Source organism: Ciconia boyciana, chromosome 4, assembly GCF_034638445.1.
Source record: "Ciconia boyciana chromosome 4, ASM3463844v1, whole genome shotgun sequence".
Taxonomy (NCBI): Eukaryota; Metazoa; Chordata; class Aves; order Ciconiiformes; family Ciconiidae; genus Ciconia; species Ciconia boyciana.
This window is the reverse complement of record NC_132937.1, coordinates 80,874,579-80,891,142: the sequence shown is the minus strand read 5'-3', so window position 1 is coordinate 80,891,142 and position 16,564 is coordinate 80,874,579. Positions and strand designations below refer to the sequence as shown.

Genomic DNA, 16,564 nt, shown 5'->3' with positions numbered 1-16,564 from the left:
TTATTTAACTGACAATGGGTGAATACACATCAGCACCACAGGAATTATAAAGTCCCTGTAGTGTTCTACTGTCTCAGAAACACAGTTAAACTGGGAACTTCATTTAAGTATATATTTAAAATAACTCCAAATACAGAAATGCAAAATCTAAGTATTTAAGCATATGACCTAAAAGAATGACCTCTTAAATAAGAGAAACTAAGAATTGGGCATCAGGAAAAGCAGAATGGAGTTAGCTGTACTTGTGTATTTAAAAAGCCTAACAAACATAGTCAAGCACTAATCCTATGTGTATAGAGGCATTCCTGGAAGAACTGCCTCTGTAGTTCACCCTGGCAAGTAAAACTGGGAGGGAGCAGCAATAGAGCAGCTATTTAGTTAGTACCTGTTACTCCTGAAGGCCTAAAGTGGGCTTCTGGCTAAATCATATAGCAGATGCAGTCTTCAAACTGCTTCAAAGATTAAGTTAAAATATCTTTAAGGGTGGCAACTTTCAACATCAGGCAAAACACAGACACAAGTTTCTTTACAGGTATTTACCTGTATTTCTTTATCGGTAAAATACTGTTTTACTTGATCACTACTAACTACGACTGCAGCTGCTTCCTCAAAAAAACCCCAGAAAAACTCCCAAAAAACTCAAATCCCAGCATATTCTGTCAAACACCTCTTAGCATACACAGTTCTTGTTACTGCCCCATTAATTATTTGAATGTTACAGCTTCATCAAATTTGTCTAGTTTACAGCAGCTCTCTCAGGTAAAAGATGCTCTGTCTTCAAAGCTACTGTTTTTTCAGGAAGTCTGCAAACCAAATACATGAAACAAGTTTGCACTGAATGCTGCCAACCCCATTATCTTCCACAGTTTAAACATAAAACTGCTATTCAAAATGTTTCAGAAAGGTTTATTTTCACAACCATTATGCTCAACAGGACAGTCCATGGCAGCAAGGTCTCATGTCCAGCAGTTAACACAGGATGACACCAGCCACAACATACATACAAAAGTCACAGGCGAAATGTAAGAATTATTAATTTTGGATGAGCTGACATCTCTGATCACAGGCTGGATATAAAAAAACTGTTCATCTTTTTTATTTTCATTCCAAGTGCCAAATGGCAGGCGAAAAGAATGGTCTGCCAGCTTACAGCCACACTGCTAAATTTCTCATCTGGCTCTGCTGCATCCCATTCTGTTGTTGGGAGGTAGAAAAATGTCTATTCATATATGGCTGCACATAAAGATGGAGAACCAAACATTTTCCTATCTGACAACCAAATCTGGAAAGCAGACTGGCCATGGGTGGTCTTCTACCAATTTTGTTTTTCACACATTTTGCCATTAAACTATCTTAAAACTATATGGAAGCTGAACTGGCAATACATCAGGTCCAGCACTGGTCTATCCCACCACATAAGGATTTAGTTATTCTAAACTGTCACACTGCAGAAGTCACAACAGAATGCAATTTATTGGCTTTTACCATGAAGCCCAAACCTGAATCAGAACAAAAGGAGAGGGTGGGCTTAGTGTGAAGCTACGTTACCCATGACACCATTCAGATGAGGACTGTGTTCAGTAGTAGCTGTTCTGGGGTACCTTTTCAGCTATACTGGAATTTGGATGGACGAGAATTTCCCCTGTATCAGCCCATTCCTTATGCAGAGCCCAAAACCAACTCTTGGGCAGTATCCTACAAAGGAATCTACAATCAAAGGAACCCACTACAATCCAGGTGTAGTAGCTGCACAGTCAAAACTGAATTTTACAGCTACAGCAGAGAGCAGCTCCATGGGCAAAGAAGTGGGTAAAGAGCATCCTTATCTTATTCATAAATCCACGTCTGTTCAAGAGTTTTCAAGTCTTCTGGAAAAGATATTTTAACAATGACAAAGGTGTTAAGGATCAAATCCTTAGCATATAATGAGGATGCTCTAAATTGAAAGGCTCTAAAGATCCCACTAATTTAGATACTCACAAATACAGATTCTCCTCTCAAGTCAAAACACACCTTAAATGTGCATGACTGGTGTAAAAATGGTAACTAATGTTGTATCAGAAATGCAGTGAGAATACTTTTGACGAAAACTTCATTAAACCTAGGTGCTATCAGCGAATGCTGAGTGACCGTTATTGCTAGTCATATTTATTATTTGTTTCAGGTAGGAAACAATTTATTTTGTACTGCCTAGCCACACCTAAACATCCAGTCTTCCTCCAGTTTCCCAAACTGAAATCAGAGTCCTATGCATTCATATTTTATGGATGCATTGGTAGACTGAATCAAAGCTACTGTGCAATTTTTACTTTTAGTTAAAGACATGCCTCATTCCCTGGCTGCAACAGATCTTATTCTTAAAAGCATAACAACCATCACAAAACAAGAAATACCATTCACCACCTGGGATGAATCTTTGTTTTGTTAAGAGACTGAAGATGAAGCATTGCTTCATAATGCATTATTCTAGTGAAAGACATGAGTGTCAGAAGCCAGGGGCAGGGCAGGTGTGAATGTCTGCATACACCTGCAGTAATGCTACAAAAGTTGCAGTGCTATAAAAGTTGGAATAAACAATTGTAATAGGAATAAAATGCTTCATAAAGATTCCCAACAGTATCTCATAAGGACATACTGTGGAGCACTGCATTCATTTTACACTGCAGTGTTTGGGACATCCGCTAAAGCAGGCTGTTCTTGAAAATTATAGGCATAGCTGGGTGGCAACAACAGTGTCTTATTTTCGTGACAAATGACTGATCTGAGCATAAGACTTCCAGATAGGCAAGCCTGAGCTTCAAATGTAGTTACGAAGCCTTCCCCAGATTACTTCCACAGCACTTGAACTCTTGGTCTCAGCATTCCCTTTTGTAAAAACATCATTTAAGTGACAGAAGAAAATGTGAGGATTCATCCAAGTAATCCGCTTTGACAATGAAAACTACAATATAAATGCTTGTTATACATATGTTTCCTTCTTTACAGGCTAACTTACACCTACCCATCAAGCCACAAAACTGATGTATAACTGTTTATGGAAGACACACAGCTACACTCTAAAATCCTACAAGCAACAATATTTATTGTAGACTACGGGTAAGAAAGCTCAGGAACCTCTTTACCCACAGGTGACAATAAAATCTATGGACATGAGCCCATACATATTTATTTCTCAATTATTTTTTATTTCAAATATGCTCTTTTACAAGCAAAAACTCTTCCTTTGCCCCTGATACCTTCTTCTGAATACCCAGACTCAGTTATCAAGCTAGGTCCCTTCCCACAGACACATCCTTACCAGAAAGCAGTGCTTTTGCAAGACAAACTATACTTAAGAGTTACACCTGTACAACCTTTTAACTCTCTATTTATGACCCTCGTGGCTCCTGCAGTCTTCAGTAACTTCGTGGTATGTATTCAATTAGAATTCAATAAACAATTCTGTTGGTCAATCATACAACTGAAAGGGTTAAATCCCTGACAATCCCTGACTAAGACATAGACTTGCATTTTTTTAGTTTCACTCGCATCCTTGTTCTCTTTTGTTCTCTTCCCCTGCAAAGATAGTTTTGGTTACCTGCTGAGCAGAGTTGATGGTGGGACATTTCCTGTGACTTCTTACCTGATGGGACTAAGCAGGCCTTGAGCAAGCTCGTTAGGCTTCCTAATTAAATCACTGATAACGGGAACTCAGAACGATTGTGCCAAAGATAAGCACCGAAGAACTAGCTTAAATCGAGCCCCTTGTAACACTCCAAGGCCGAAGGACTGAGGAGCTAACTCAATGACTACATATGGACAAAGGAAGCCCAAAGTTCAACTAGTGGACAACGTGAGGAAGACTATGGAAGACCACCGGGAGGGTGAAAAGACCCTAACCCTAATTTTACTGCGCATGCTTGGACTATGTAAATGAATTCCGGGAACTCATCACCATAAAACTGCCCTTTTCAGGAAATCTGATGAATATGTATGATTTTTCTGTATATGAACTGATGTGTTGTGCTAACCTGGCGGAGCACTTGTGGCAGAGCGATCCCCAGTGCTGCCCAGCGCTGCAACAAAGACTACCTGCTTAATAGTCATCCCGACTACTGAGTTCTGATTTCGGCTTTTCACAGCAACACAACTATTCATCAGAATAGCTCTACAGTATTAATAGGCATAAAAGTTTATAAGGTGCCACTTCAACAGAGCAAGTTTTTCTTTTAAGAAATATGTTTCTTTACAGAAAAAACAACCCAGAGCAAATTACTCTTAAAAAGACTAGGAGTAGCAATTAAGGCCTACCCTTTGGTTTTACTTTATATGGAATTCACAGGGGTATTTCCATCTGTCATGAAAAGGTTTAGTATTTCCTCAAAAGGGTTTTAATTCTGAAAGGTTCGTCAGTCTCCACCAAAATGAATGAGATAAGGAAGCACTTTACAAGATGCACACATCCCTCTTCAGAATTCATCCCTCTTCACTCCTTCATGGAGTATCTAACATTCACACCCTTTTGTTTTTAAAATGTCAGTATAAAACTATGTTTATTAAGGACTCTTTTCACACAGATGAAGGAGCACAATTGCAGGGACTGTTCAAGAGGGAAAAGCTGAATGAATCTGTAAGTTACAAATGTGTGATTCCCAGCAACTACATTAAGACAGTATTATATAAAATATTTATGTATGATATTAACTGAACATTTTTGGTTGCAAAGGCCTGGGTTCAGATACACCAGTTTAAAGTATAAAATGTTCATGTTTTACCACTCTCTTTACACTTGAATTCTTTCTAAGCTGTAAAACATGTTCTCATGACAATCTCTTCTGGTATTCTGACAGCTGTGAAAAGAAATTACTTAACATAGCTTTCATTAAAATAATGGGACAAAGTCAATTTACACAACCTCATTAAAAATACACTGTGATACATAGGTATTTCATGTACCACATTTTTTGAATGGAACTTTTTCCATTCACATTTTTCAATGTAATATAGTTTATGTTATTAAAAAAAAGGCATGAAAAAAGTGTTATTAAGTTCTAATTTTTTTTGTGTTGTCATGATGTGTAACTTTTTTCTTTTCCACAGAACAGAGCTGTGGAAACTTCCCCACAAAATTACTTGTTTTTCTGCGTACTTTACAGTTTATTTTCAGTTAATAAAAGAAACTTTGTACAATGACCAATATATCCAGCTTACCTGAAAGCTAATTACAAGATCAATTACAGCCTCTTCTCTTAGGGGTAATTTATGTCTTAAAAGGAGCTTCACAGGCTCAGAGCAATAATTCATCCACTAGTAAGGGAGTGTGACAACAACTTTCATCGTGAAAATCAAGGGTGAAAACAGCTGATTGAAGTTGCATACAAGTTTCCATACAGCTTTTTAATTCTCCCAAGTCCTACACAGCAGCCATACCTGTTCTGATCTCTGCTCAAAACGGACCATAAACATGTCTCAAATCAAACTCAAAGCCCAGAATACTACATTTAGTAGATCACATACAAACCAGAACCACAAGAGCATTCATCTACACTTGTCAGTCTTGGCACACTCACTTAAACTCAGGCAAACCAGAGCTGCAGTCAAGTACCTGACAGAATTTTCTGACCTGAAGTCCCCACAGTCGAAGGATCTGACATGTACAATACTTTCACATTAAGATGTGCTGGCAGAATGCCTTTGAGATCGTAGACAACAGCGTCTCTGTAGATTTCAGCTAAGCTACACAATTTATGCAAATTCAGAATCTGACCTCCAGTTACAAGTGTTCTCCTCCAACAGGGGCAATAACATACCTTCTCACACTTCATTATGCACTCCTATGTCTTGATAAACTTCTAACAGCCTCATTAAAAAATGCTCAGAACACTGGTGCATATGAATAGAGAATCCTAGGTATGGCCAGGCCAACCATTCAGTGTTCTGACCATCAGGTACAACCTCCTCCTACATTCTAATGGAGTCAGTTGGAAATAGAGGCATTTTCTACGTGTAACTCCAATGCAAAAGGCCTCAGATCCTTTTGGATGCTGACCATCATCAAAGGATTTTCTAGGCTGCCTTCTGTGCCATATGCATTACAGTGCTGCGTTTTGTAGACACTGGGCATCTGTAACTTCTCCTGGGTCAACAGATTCCACAGATATAATCTATCAAACGTACTGAATGGAACGAAAACTAAGTATTTTCACAAAAATACTCTAAAGTGTTAATTTAAGAGATACAGTGTCCTTAGATTCCTACATTATTTTCTTCCGTTTAATACACATATGGAATGTGCATTAAACCTGATTAGTAGAAGGGAATTTTCGAGTTTGCACATGAAGTTACTGTATCCTGGATCAAAACTGCTACACAATGAGTTTTGTTGTTGCTCAATCCAAGGCCTATTAAAATAAATATAAAAAAAATAATCACTAATTCTCAATGGGCTTTAGATCAGACTTAAATTATCACTCAAAGGTTATTTCTTGATTTGCACCTGTTATTAAACAGACTTGCTCTCTGTGCTGTTAATCTAACTCATTTGTGTCTGCAGCAGAAGTTTTACAGCCTGTGTGTGCAGTTCCTGGTGTTTCAGTATACCTAAGCAAAGGCAAGTTAGACTCAGCACACAGTCAACACATTGCCAACAAGATAGCTAATGAGATGCACTTGTACCACCCCAGTGAAGGCAAAACAATAATATATATAAAAACGAATAAATAATTTAGCCTGCAGAATACCCATTACTTCTTATGACAGGAAACTGTAAGAGAGTTTAACTTCACATTTTTTTATGAGTGCAAAATTTTTACTGCAGAACTTTCCGCTGATGCCAGTAAGATAATGAAACTCCTGTAAACAGTGTTTATTACTATCATGCACTATGGAATTTATTTACACAATAAACAGGTCAAGATATGTATTTATTACCATCCTTTGATGTTTCCTAATACTGCCTGTTCCATTTCTTCAAGCTTTCAGAAACAGGGAAAAGAATAAAAGATTCTTGATACTTCAGCAAGATATGTGGGCTCTCAGCTGTGATAGCTTTCTGTGAAGTTAAGGAAGACTGAAAGTGTTTCATTCCAAATCCATCAGCAGCACATTATTCTCCTACCACTTCAGAACCAGCTAGGGACTGAAGGTGCTTTCTCCCTGGAGCCCTGGGAAGTTCTGCTGTGAAAGCAATGGCTTAACCTTAACCTTGGAGTTTGCAAGACTTTCCACAGGCATTCTACCTAAGTATGAACTAGCAATACATTTTAGAAGTGGTTAAAAATCTCAACTGACATACAAAAAAATGAATATTTCTATTCACTTCTACCAAATACCAACAACTTGCATGTTTCTGCATGAGTGAGAGCATCTGTATCAGGGAGAAGGAAAAGAGATTCTGATTCTGTCCAGTAGAGCACAGGTTAGCATTACTCAAGTTACTATTATTCAGGACAGGCAATAGTAGGGCAACGTTTATTTACAGAAGGGATACACTAAGCAGTCCAGCATCAAAGGAAAAGTGCTCCAGTGGATATATTCCTCCAGTGACCATCATCTCTCAAGAAATACCAGGCTATGGCGGAATGCCCAAAAAAAGACATTAAAGAGCTCTTACTGGCAAGCTCAGAGAATTTTGATTTTAATTCTTTGCTCTGAGTAATATAAGAAAGTGCCAGCAGTACTTCAGGAGTGCACACTTAAAAAGCATTTCTATCTCCAGCAGTACTAGAGAGAGACAGAGAGGTCTATTTTTCAATAAAAGTAGAGAAACTGCAGCTTTACCATGTGAACTGCCACCCAAAACTTTCTTAAATTCCACTTTATTTATTGATCTAACAGCAAATTCTGCTAGAGAAATGTGGAATGGAACAATAAGTTGCCTAGGAACTAGAATTTTAACTATGTTCTGTGCTGCTGCTTTAATGATGTAAAATAGTACTAAGTAACAAAGTGTTTATACATGAAGTGGATAACCGATACATCAAAAATTATTATGATACCTGTATCATGCTATCTTCTTAGCTTTTCCCTCCTCCACCTCTTCAAACTCTCAAGTGGAGTAATAGTCAGAGAAATACCTGTTCTAGGCTGGGATAACAATGAATTACATTTTTCCCATTGATCTTCCAAGCACAGGGTACTTGCTCTGAAGAACTGAATCAACAACCACACAAGCTTGGAGAGAGAGCAATGCATGTTTCATAATCTCCCAAGTGTGACCTTTCTAACAGCATTATAGGCATGACAACAATGGACCGAAAGGAGAACACACAGATTTGGGGTTGTCACTATCCTCAACGTCATTACTGTTGTTCATTTTGGGTTATTTTCTAGGAGGAGGAGGAAGGATATGAAGGAAACTTGCTTATAATTTCTATCCTCTTTCTGGAAATGATGATGTAAGCTATGAACTGTCATTTAAATACACCTGGTTTCATTTGACTTTTCTTATACTCTTAACACTAACTCACATCATTAAATTTAATAACAGCTCCTGCTTTATTCTCAAAGTTATACAGAATAACTGATACAGTGCAATCACTGAAAAACTATTTGATGAAAATATCTTAACATTTCCAGTATTTCACAAGACTACACAGCACCCATACAGTTATTCTTGTCTAAATACTGCAGCTACACCCTTCTGGAGACTTCGGTCTGTCAGACGCAGAGCTCTGAGCAAGTTCCAGGGAATTCAGAAACAAAGCCGTTTTGCTAACAGGTGTTGAACGCGAGGCTAGACACATGCCCAGCGGCATGAATGGGCAGCTCACCTGGCGGCGGGGCGGCCGGCAGCGGGCGGCAGCGGGCGGCCTCCCCCGCCGCTGCGGGTGCACCGGGCCGGGCCGGGCCGGGCCGGGCCGCCCCGCACCGTGCGCACCGTGCGGAGCTGTCTGCGGTGCTGAACAGGCGGCGGCAGAAAACGCCCCTACCCCCCCACCCCCGAGAGGCTGAAGGTGCTCCAGCTCCTCCACCGCGCATCAACCGCGGTCTAACCGCGGGAAACGATGAAAAAGGAAACTCACGTGTCTCACGTCGACACATTACTCTCGGCTCTCGGGAAGAATCCCTACAAGTCTTCATAAACTTCCAACTCCCTTAAAATGTTCAGCAGGTCTGGGACAGGCAAGCTCTAGAGTTTGGTTTGACTGACTGGCTGACTGTTTTAGAAGCAAAACATGCGGGCAAGGTCATTCTAATGGAAAGACTAGAGTCACCTGCTATGCTGCTAGGCACAGCCACACCCTTGCTTGCAGCACGGTTGTTCAGACTTCCTAGCAATAAATCAAGGTCACAGACTACCGAAAAGAACAAAAAAGCTGCTTTCTGTTTGTTGGCATTTTAGGTCACCAGGAATTTCTAAATACTAAATCTGCCATCAGTAATAATTACTAAACTGTCATCTTTTTATTTCCCAACATGTTTTGTCTCATGCTTTGAAATAAAATCTACTTATGTTTAGGTTGGTTTGCTTCCACCAGAGTACGAAACATACCACACCGCAAGCAGAATACATTGTCCTTCTTCTGTTCTATAGAACAATTTTTATTCTCTCAATGAATTCCTGCTTATCTACACTATACCCACTGGTAAAGTCTATCTACACTTCAGAGAAGAATTAGAAAGGAATGTTCAAACTTGAACAGGCTTGACAAATAGCTGGTGCGAAACAGTCCTCCAGGACACAACTCACAATCTGTGGGCATGATTCTACAGACGTGATTCATTCTTTTGCACATAGCTGCATATTTGCTTGAATTAAAGGCAAGTGTGCCTTCGGAAAACAGTCAGCTTTAAAGACTATTTAAAAACCATTACATTATCACAGTTACACAGTAATTTCTTTTGCCTGGAGAAGATTCCTTACATTCCTAAGCCAAGTATTTTAAAGGTACTTCCTGTTTTCAGATGTCAAGTGTAACATAAATTTACAACTGTAGATGGACGTAAATTTTGCTCTGCGTGTTCTTCACCTTATTTTTTTAGAAGTCAAGCGTGTGTACAAAAACAGACTGTGCCTAAATTAAAAAACTACCAGATACCTAATAGCTAAGGGTGGTACTATGCCCTTTCCTTCTAAGAGGGTCCTTGAAAAAGAGAACTTCCTTTTCATTTTCAAGATGAATGACAGAGCCCCTTGAAGCTGCAGCTCACTTCAGGCCCTGCCATGACTACTGGCATTTTCGGTGTCTCTCAGACAAAAACATAGGGTATTGCTGTTTTACAGGCAGGTATACTTGTGTTCTGTACTGTCAGGCAGCACTGAAAACTACATTAACCTTGATTAAGTCACACGATTTTATACTCCTTCCATGTAGTCGTATACATGAGGAAGTTCTTTAAAACTATCAAAAAAAAAAAACCCAAAAAAGATAATGACAACTTTATTTTTTTAAGATTGTTTTTTCTGATCCATAACACACTCCTAATGGAATGAAAATCTGTAACTATTTACCTGAAAAAAAACCAGTCTTGGAGTAACTACTTAGTATAAGCCAACGTATAGAGGGACCTACAACTATTTGGTTATCTTGCATAAAATTTTCTATTTAAAGTTTCTGGAAAATGCATAGAGTAATTCAAATGTTTACAGAGACTTTTTTTCAGCTTTGCTCTTCATGCCTCAAGCACCACTTGTGGGAAGATACACCAGAGAAGGCTCCCACATTACTGCAGTGCCACTTACTTATTTTTATACAGATAAAGAAACCTCTTAATTAGTACTCCAGTAGTTTATAAGGATGTTCTTTCACCAGAACACTTGTTTATTGAGTACACTATCATTAAACAGCTTTCAATATCTTTGATTCTAATGCAGAGAAACAGGGTTCTGAGCCAGGAATAGAAGTTTTGCATGTGCAAGGACTGCACAACAGGATCCAATTCGGCAAAGAGTCTTCAGTAACATAATACTTCTCTAACATTGCCTTAAGTAGGAGACTACGGTACCATTTCACATTGAAACTACAGCATTCATTTGCACAGAAGCAAGGTACTATACAATTCTTAATTATTTTTGTTTTACTGATTGGTACCAGTGGAAAAGTCTTCTCTGCCCTTGAAAGTTGTCATTTCAGCTTGTAGCTCAAGGTATCTCTAATTAATCTGAAAAAGCAAAAGCACCGGTGTACCTGTCAGTAAGGTATTTTTCCCTTCAAAACTTTGAAATCTATTTGTTGTATGTTTCAGTTGAGTGGAAATGCCAAATTTTAATTTCTTGGTCAAAAAAATTACAACTGAAATGAGAACTAACTCCCTCGGACAGAACCTGTGGCAGTATTTGTAAGTCTTACTCTACAGCTTTGATCATTACATTCCTCCCACCTTTAGCCCTACCTTTCTTGACAGTTTTCCTCTGTCACATTCCTCGTGGCTGTATGGCATTAAATAAAACAAGTCGAATATAAGCCTTCCCCCTCCTCTTAAACATTCTCCTAGAGTATGTTCGTATCCAAGACAGCGCAGTGAAGATTACATACCTTACACAGCGAAGATAATTAACCTTGCCGTCAAAAGAAAATGCACAGCATGAAATTTAGTCATTGGGAAATAAGAGACTGTTGCTGTACATCTGCTACAGATGACCGCAGGCATGTCACCGAGAAAATGGGTTATAACCTCAAGGCTAAGCGATCCCATAGCATAACCGCAGGCAAGAGTCCCTAGGAGGCAGAGCCTCCTGGCACGTACACGGCCGCCGTGTTTCTCTCCAGGGCTGAGGTCCATTCACCGAACTTCGGCAGGCGCGCGGTGACCACTTTTGCTTTCTGAACGCGCGGGAAGTGCCAAGTACTTACCACCACTGCGCGCTCGGACAAACGGCCTCCCACCCCAGCTATGCCACAACGCTCACGGACCCACAGAAGGAAAAGTTACCTGGATTTCCCGTGCATGGTACACGATGATGAGCCCGAGCAGGATAATCGTGGACAGGCTAATAAGGCATTTCAGAGCGAGGGAATACAGCGACTCCTGCAAGAGAAAGACACCGCCGTCCCTCAGAGACCCAGGCGCTGGGGCCGCTCCCGCCCCACCGCCACCCCCGGCCCCGGGGAGGGCCGCCCCGCCTCACGGTGCCGGGGACGGAGCGGGCGCCGGCGGCGGGGGCGCCCCGGGACGGGGACGGGCCGGGGCCGGGGACGAGCAGTCCCGCCGCGCCGGGCTCCCTGAGGCGCCGGGGCCGCCCCTCCGCGGGGCCGCGGGGCGGTGGGACCGGCTGCCGAGCCGGGCCGGGCGTGAGGCGGCGGGTACCTTGGTGTAGGCGCCCCAGGAGAGCTCGGTCTCGATGACCATGACGACGATGCCAAACATGCCGAAGATGAGCGCGTAGTCGCTGAGGCGCTTCCGCTTCTCGAAGAGCGCCCGGCGGTGCCCCAGCTTGTAGCCGATGTTCTGGTTCTTCTTCTTGCTGGGCTTGCCCCCGCCGTTGTTGGCGCCGCCCGGGCCGGGGCCGGGGCCGGCGGGGCCGTAGAGCGCCAGGTTGTTGGAGTTGTTGTGCTCGGGCTTGGAGACCACGATCTCCGGGGCGGCGGGGGTGCCGGGGGCGGCGGGGCTGGCAAGCGGCGGCTGGAGCGGCTGCGACTCGGAGTCCAGCTCGTGTAGGTTCCTGCGGGACGAGCTCAGGTTGCTGAGCGGCCGCATGACGCCGCCGTTGTACCTGCAGCTGCTCATGGCTATTTCGGTGAAGGGGTTGCTCTCCCGGCGCTGTTGCTGCTGCTGCTGGTGGTGATGGTGGTGGTGGTGGTGGTGGGTGCTGCCGCTGCTGACACTGCTGCTGGGGCTGGCTGCCTGCTGCTGCTGCAGGTTATGGCACTGGTGGTACTGGGGGTACTGGTGAGGCTGCCTGGACGCGCCGGCATGGCTGGAGGGGGTGAGCTCGCTGACGTTCAGCTGGCTGCCCTGCCGGGAGGAGGCGGCGGAGGACAGCGGCGAGGAGTGAGTCCGGAAGGCGCCCGAGAGGGGCGAGGAGGCGCGGAGCAGCAGGGGCAGGTTATCCCCCGCGGCTGCCGCAGCAGCCCCGTAGTAGACGCAGTTGTTGCACTGGAGGCATGGGCTCTGCTGCTGCTGCTGCTGCTGCTGGAGGAGGCTCTGCTTGTCCTGGCCGTGCTGCTGCTGACAGTGCGGCGGCGGCGGGCGCTGCTGCTGTTGCTGTTGCTGCTGCTCGGGGCCGAAGCCCGCCGGGAACTGCCGCGGCGCGTCCATGCCGGGGCCGTTAAAGCCGCAGGAGGACCGGGCGGTGGTGCACCCTGCGCAATGCGTTATGGTCGGCAGGGGAGAGTCCTGCTGCCGCCACGAAGGGCCCATCCCGGCTCCCGTAGAATCCAGCCGCCGCGTCCGATTGGTCGGGCGGACCAAAACAACGGGCATCACGTCACCTGGGGGGGACCGGCCGCGGCGTGAGACGGCGGGGGCGGCGCAGGGTCCCCCGCCGCCCCGCCCCGCCCCGCCCCGCGCGGGGATCCCGCCGCCCGCCGCCCGCCTCCCGCCCGCAGGTAAGGGCTGCCCTCGCCCCCCGCCCCTCCCCGCCCCGCCCCCGCCCCGCCCGCCGCGGGGAGCCCCGCGCCGCGGAAACACGGGGGTTCCCGGGGGCGGGGAGCGCGCTCGCTGCCGGGATCGCCCCCGCTAGGAAGGGGCCTCCGCGGCGGGGCTCCCCGGCTCCCCGCCGCCGCTCACATCTGCGCCGTCTCCGGAACATGGGCGCCGCGCCGCGCTTCGGAGCTGTCCAGCGGCGCCTCCCGCCCGCCGCCGCCGCCCTGCAAAACACAGCGTCGCGCTGGCTCCCCTCCGCCGCCCCGGCGGGCCCGCGCCTCCTGCGGCCGCCCGCCCTGCCCGCCGCGGGCCGCCGGAGGGAACGGGGAGAGGCCGCGACCCCCGCGGGCTCCCGTCGGGCCGCGTTGCGGGGAGCCCTCCCCGGCGCGTCTCGGGCCTGCCACGAAGGGGCGGCGGGGGGCGGATTTCTCTCGGCCGCTCCTTCCTTCAGCTGGAGGAGGGAGAGCCGGCCGCCGGCGTGCGAGGACGCCACCCGGGACACCGCAGGGGGTGGTTTCGGGGCTGGAGACCGGCGCCGGTGGGTCGGCGGGAGCTTTGCCGTGAAACGGGATGGGTGTCACTGACTAGCTGCGTTCCCCTCGGCTCCGTTTTCCTGGCATGCGGTGCCAGTGCGTCCCTTAAGTTGGTCGCCTGCTACCATTTTGCCTCTTCCCCTTCCTTTCCCTCCTAAACTCTCACTGAATAATTCATTCCCGCAGCTCCCTTAGGCACAGTAATGTCTGCACCAGGTAAAGTCTCTTTTCTGCATTTATGTAAGGGAAGATTCTTTAAGGGAAGAACCATGAAAACGGTAAGTGATCTACCTTGTTACAGCTGTGCCATTCTTGTCACCTAGGTGAGATTAGAAGAGGGGTTTCTTTTTTTTTTTTCCAGTCAGGCAGCACTGTCTGTGCTGCTTGAAAAATGAGCTGCAAAATTTAATAGCGTGGAAGCTTTCCTTACACCTTTAACTTCTCTCTAATGTCAAAGACAAAATTCACTAAGCATTTATAGGATAATAGCCTACATCCATATGATTTCTGCATCTCACACGACATTCAATTTCCTTTGAAACTCTACACCCTTGAATGGCTTGCATTTTAGAAATTTGAGTGAGGCACCATCAATAACAAAGTTTTAAAATATGCTTTGCTATAAAATTTCAATTACTTAATTCCTAACCAAGATGTACATTTTAAAGCAAGCACGTATTGCACACACACAATCAAACAACCCTCACTAATGTTTTAAATATAATGGTTGTACAATATAGGTAGATTACTCAAGGAGTGACCAAAAATTAAAAATCTCTGAGTATGTTTCCATAGCATAGGCTATTTTGGAAAAAGCACCCATAAATAAGAGTATGTGTGATCATCATAATGCCTTGTGATAATTCACAATTTGTTTAACATCCAAATTTTGAATAAAAATACACACACACATTCTTGCATGAATGATAAAGCACTTTCCAAATACATCACTGTGTGTTTTTAAATTATACTAAAGTGTAGTTGGATGCTCTCCATTGCACTCAGTTCTCCTGAACACCAAAGACCAAAACAAAAAGAAATGCTTTTTTTTTTTAAGAATGAACAGTCTGTTTAACACAGCTTCAGATCTTCATTGTTTGTTTGAAAAAACATGGTGCTGTGATTCCGCCTCACTGGTCCTATTTTGCCTGTGTTCTCAAACACACAGATGAATTACATGTATCTTAGAAAATGAAAATCTTAGGGAACCCAGGCTTTTGTCACTCTGTAAATAAAAGTCCCGCACAAATGTGCTGTAAGAATATATATTTTGTGAACCAGTTAAAGATTTAGATAGGCCTAGGTTTCATCTTTCCTTTTCTGTGCATGCCACGTCCTTAAAGTTTGCTTAAAGATACTTTCTTTTAAGTATTCTTCTGTTAAAGATTAAAAAGGACCTAGTTTACCATGAAAAGCTTTTTAAGAAATTGGTAAATCTTCATGTTTTATTTAGAAGTCACCAAGGCTCTGTCCTGTAATTTCATCTACTCTGGTCATGCAAGGTTTTATTAGAATTGTGAAGAAAAAATTGATCTTTTTAAAGTCTTGCTAGACTAAAATATATGATAGCTGTGTTCTATATGGGGAAGTGATTGCATTTATTTTTCTAATCCATATAGAAAAGTGACAAGTCCCAATTTTACTACACCTACTGCTGCTATCCTATTTATTTGTGGAAATGGGAAGGACAGTGTTGTTACTCAGTTTTGGATATTTCATCTACTTGCTTGATTGTTTCATTATGCGAATAAAGAAATGAATATTCCCGTGTTTAACACAAGAGGTCATACTAATCACACAGTATTTTATAAAACTAATCAACTCGAGGTTTTATTTCAGTTCCGTTGTGCAACCTGGGATATCTCATCACAGTTTCAAGGTCTAAAATAAGAATTGTTGAGAGTTTGCATTTTCATAGCTAAAGAGGTAGACCTTCCTCTCCATGACACTGATTAATGAGCTGGGACAGAAAGATGCTATTTAATCTAACATATCCCCTTGTAAAATAATGTTAAAGTTTACTTTTAAAAATGAGTGTGTTTCTTTTCAGAAATAAAATACATTCTTCACATGAATTGAATTGTTATGTTCTTTTGTATCACAAATAAATTAGTGTGGGCAGCTCGGAACTACTAAATCATACTAAACTAGTAACAGTGAACCCCTATGAAACAAACATTATCTGTTTGGGATTGGGGGCTTTGGGTTTTTTCTACCTTTTCATTATATACTGGATGGAATTGCTCTTACTGATTATCATAGGTCCTGCTGCTGCTTTGTCAAAGAGACTGTTTTTTCACACATTGTGTGTGTGTACACGCATGCGTGTGCACCTGTGTATAAAGTAAGAGAGAGACAATTACAGCAGATCTCATTTGATAATGATGATTATTGGAGATGTTTGGAAAACATAATTTTTTTCTGAACGCACTAATTGCAAGAACAAGATAAATACTGTTGAGCAAAACTGTATCAATAGCAGGACAGGAAGCTCAACAGACACAGGAAAAATTAGATTTCTGAGG

General features: G+C 43.5%; 1 protein-coding gene across 2 annotated transcripts in view; it reads right to left on the bottom strand.

Annotated features, from left to right (window-relative positions):
* KCNN2 (potassium calcium-activated channel subfamily N member 2) overlaps positions 1 to 13,870 on the bottom strand; it is a 76,673-nt gene extending 62,803 nt beyond the window's left edge. Inside the window, exons 1-3 of one of the 2 annotated variants that reach the window (XM_072859146.1) lie at positions 13,651 to 13,870; positions 12,229 to 13,352; positions 11,854 to 11,949 (exon numbers count right to left, since the gene is read on the bottom strand). In XM_072859146.1, coding sequence (XP_072715247.1) covers positions 11,854 to 11,949; positions 12,229 to 13,352; positions 13,651 to 13,672 — 1,242 coding nt within the window. In that variant the 5' untranslated portion in view covers positions 13,673 to 13,870. Of the gene's footprint in view, positions 1 to 11,853; positions 11,950 to 12,228; positions 13,353 to 13,650 lie in introns of those variants that run through there. The other variant, XM_072859147.1, reaches the window with a different exon arrangement.
* Positions 13,871 to 16,564: the final 2,694 nt, after the last annotated feature.